General features: G+C 61.6%; 1 protein-coding gene across 1 annotated transcript in view; it reads left to right on the forward strand.

Moving 5' to 3' along the window:
* The window catches only part of MYOM2 (myomesin 2), a 103,160-nt gene that overhangs the window by 58,831 nt on the left and 41,611 nt on the right, over positions 1-2,718 (forward strand). Inside the window, exons 28-29 of the mRNA XM_023526072.1 lie at positions 2,212-2,325; positions 2,492-2,579. Coding sequence (XP_023381840.1) covers positions 2,212-2,325; positions 2,492-2,579 — 202 coding nt within the window. The remainder of the gene's footprint in view (positions 1-2,211; positions 2,326-2,491; positions 2,580-2,718) is intronic.

A 2,718-nucleotide genomic window follows, 5' to 3' on the forward strand; every position in this document is an offset into this window, starting at 1 on the left:
CCGTATGCGCACATACGGTGTACATGCGTACGTCTGTGTGTGTGTGGGGTGCACACATATGTACTATTCGGTTTTGCCTTTTACATCTCTCCCCCGCACCCCCAGGCCCCCATTTTGCTGAGTATCTGCACTGGGACGTCACAGAAGAGTGTGAAGTTCGCCTCGTCTGTAAGGTGAGCGTCAGGTCCAACCAGACGGCGGCGAGGGTCTCCTTCCTGTGACGGCGGGGCGACCTCCCGGGGAAGCAGTTGTCCTCGGGGGTGACACGCGTGGGCCGGCCTTGGGCTTGGTGGGCCGTGATGTCACAGGGGTGACGGGCGAGGGAGCTCACTGAGGGGTGGCTGGGGTCGGCAGATGGGAGTTCAGTGGCGGAGGCCCAGACGCGCGTGTCCGCGCTGGCCTTTCCGGATGCACGCAGAGGCCCTGGCGTGGGTCGGGGTGGGCTCCAGTCCGAGGCCTGCTGCCGGGTGTGCTGGTTGGGACGGTGACCTCCGTCCTCCGGGTACTGTCCGGCGGCAGGCTCGTTGGTCGACCTGCCGTCCGAGTTGAGCAGGGATGTGCGTGAGGCCGGTCGGCGTAAGTGGACAAGCAGGGCGACGGCCCCCAGAGGCCTCCGCTAGCCGGGTGGCTGGTGCACGGGGGCCGGACAGGCATGAAAGTGTAAACAGGAGGCCACCGTCGGTGTGGGACACTGCGATGTCACCTCTCTAGTGTCCGTGGTCTTAGGTGACGGAGCCTGGTAAAGAGGAGGCTCGAAGTGCGGAGATGTGCCCCGTCCTGCGGGGGGCATGGGGAGCAGCCCCGAGGCGGGCACTCGACGAGGGGTCCCGCGGCGGGGCAGAAAGCTGGGTAAGGGCGGGCAGCCTCCCTCAGCGGCGCTGGCCTCGGACCCCGTGATTGCGGGACCCCTACTTCCCGCCGCGGGCGCTGGCAGGTAGTTGTGCTCAGATTTCCTGTCTCCACGTTGCTTTTCCGTGTGGTCACTGAGGCTGAAGTTTGGACCCTTCGCGTGCTCACAGTTGTTTTAAAGGTGCTTCAAAAAATACTCAGATTTTTTTTGAGCGAGTTTCTTATGCTAGTAACTTTAAAAGAGACAAAAACATTTACAGAAGGACGAGTTCACTGGCAAAGAAATCGCGAGGGAGAAAGACTCTGCCCAAGATCCGCCTTCACAAACGGGAACACGGCGGACGTTTAGAGGGAACCCCACAGGTTTTACCGTGGGTACGCTGTTCGTCGTGAGAACGGACCCCACAGAAGTTTTAGAAATGTCTGCATTTATCATGTGCTCATGGTCCTGACCTGGGAAGCAGGTCCCACGGCCGGGTCCAGGGGGACGCCCCCTCCGTGAGTGCCGCATACGCTTAGGGACTCAGCTCCGTGCGTCAGGCACAGCACCACGCCTGGGCACCAGTGCAGGACATGCAGAAGCCCCGCTGTCTGGGGGTGCCAGGCTCCTGCCGTCACGGCCACACCATGGGCACAGCCCACCTGGAAGCCCGTAGGATGTCACTCAGCAGAACCAGCGCACCGTCTGGAACTCTATAATTTATTTTCTGCATCACTCTGCCGCGTCCTTATGGGACGTGAGTGCAAATGCCTGCCTCACAGAACCCAGAGTGGTCGGCACCTCCCAGTCACAGGTCACAAGGGACCGGGACCTTTCCTCACCTGCAGGACATGTGTGTCATAGTGTGACTTGCAGTGCCACCCAGCCTTGGAATTCTGTGACGCATGGTTTCGAGGTCACACTGACATCGGACGTGAAGTGTGAGGGGCGTTAGGGCCTCACCCCACCGGGCACGTCCTGGGTGGAGGCTTCTGTCCCCCACGTAGCTGCATCCAAAATGTCACAGTGCCACAGCAGCAGCCACTGGACGGCTGAATGAGAACGCGTCGTGGTGTTTATGAGCTGAAAACAAGTGGCTTCTGGCTGGTTTCGTGTGAACCGAAAGGCCCACCCACCTCCCCGGGCGGAGGGAGGAGGGCCCTGTCCGTCCCCTGCAGCCTGCGGACTCCGGCACTCGAGAAGCCGGGACCTCAAATGGTGTTGGCCATGAGCGGAGTGGACGGGTTTCCACGAACCTCTGTCTGAGGCCGTCGATGGCGGAAATCGCTTCTTTCTAAAGTCTGTGGTTTAAAATCCGAACAGACTTTTTTCTTAGGGGCCAGAGCGATTCACGTACGAAACGCGAGGTCCCTGTCCCGTAGGTCGCAAACACCAGGAAGGACACAGTTTTCAAGTGGCTGAAGGACGACGTTCTGTATGAGACCGAGAGTCTGCCCGACTTGGACAGGGGCGTCTGCGAGCTGCTGATCCCCAAGGTGCGTCCGGCCCCGAGGGCGCCACGCCGGGGGCCAGGCAGAGCCGGTCCCGGGCTGCCGCCCGCCTCGCGTCCCCGACGCCCGCGGTCCGCGGAGAACACGTGTGCGCGTGTGTCGTGCTTCACGCCACGGCCGCGTTTTCCCTACGCACGCCGTTTCCCTGCAGTTGTCCAAGAAGGACCACGGCGAATATAAGGCAACCTTGAAGGACGAGCGCGGCCAGGACCTGACCGTCCTGGAGATCGGGGGCAAAGGTAAAACGAAGCCTTCTCTGTTTCCTAAAGAGACCCGTGTCACCGACGGGCGACGTGTCGCGCAGACGCCCCGCTCCGGGGCCCTGGCGACCGTGCGCATCGTTCCTGCACCAGGTCTGCACTTCGGGTGCCTTCGAAG

The sequence above is a fragment of the Pteropus vampyrus genome, unplaced genomic scaffold (genome assembly GCF_000151845.1).
Source record: "Pteropus vampyrus isolate Shadow unplaced genomic scaffold, Pvam_2.0 Scaffold690, whole genome shotgun sequence".
NCBI lineage: Eukaryota > Metazoa > Chordata > Mammalia > Chiroptera > Pteropodidae > Pteropus > Pteropus vampyrus.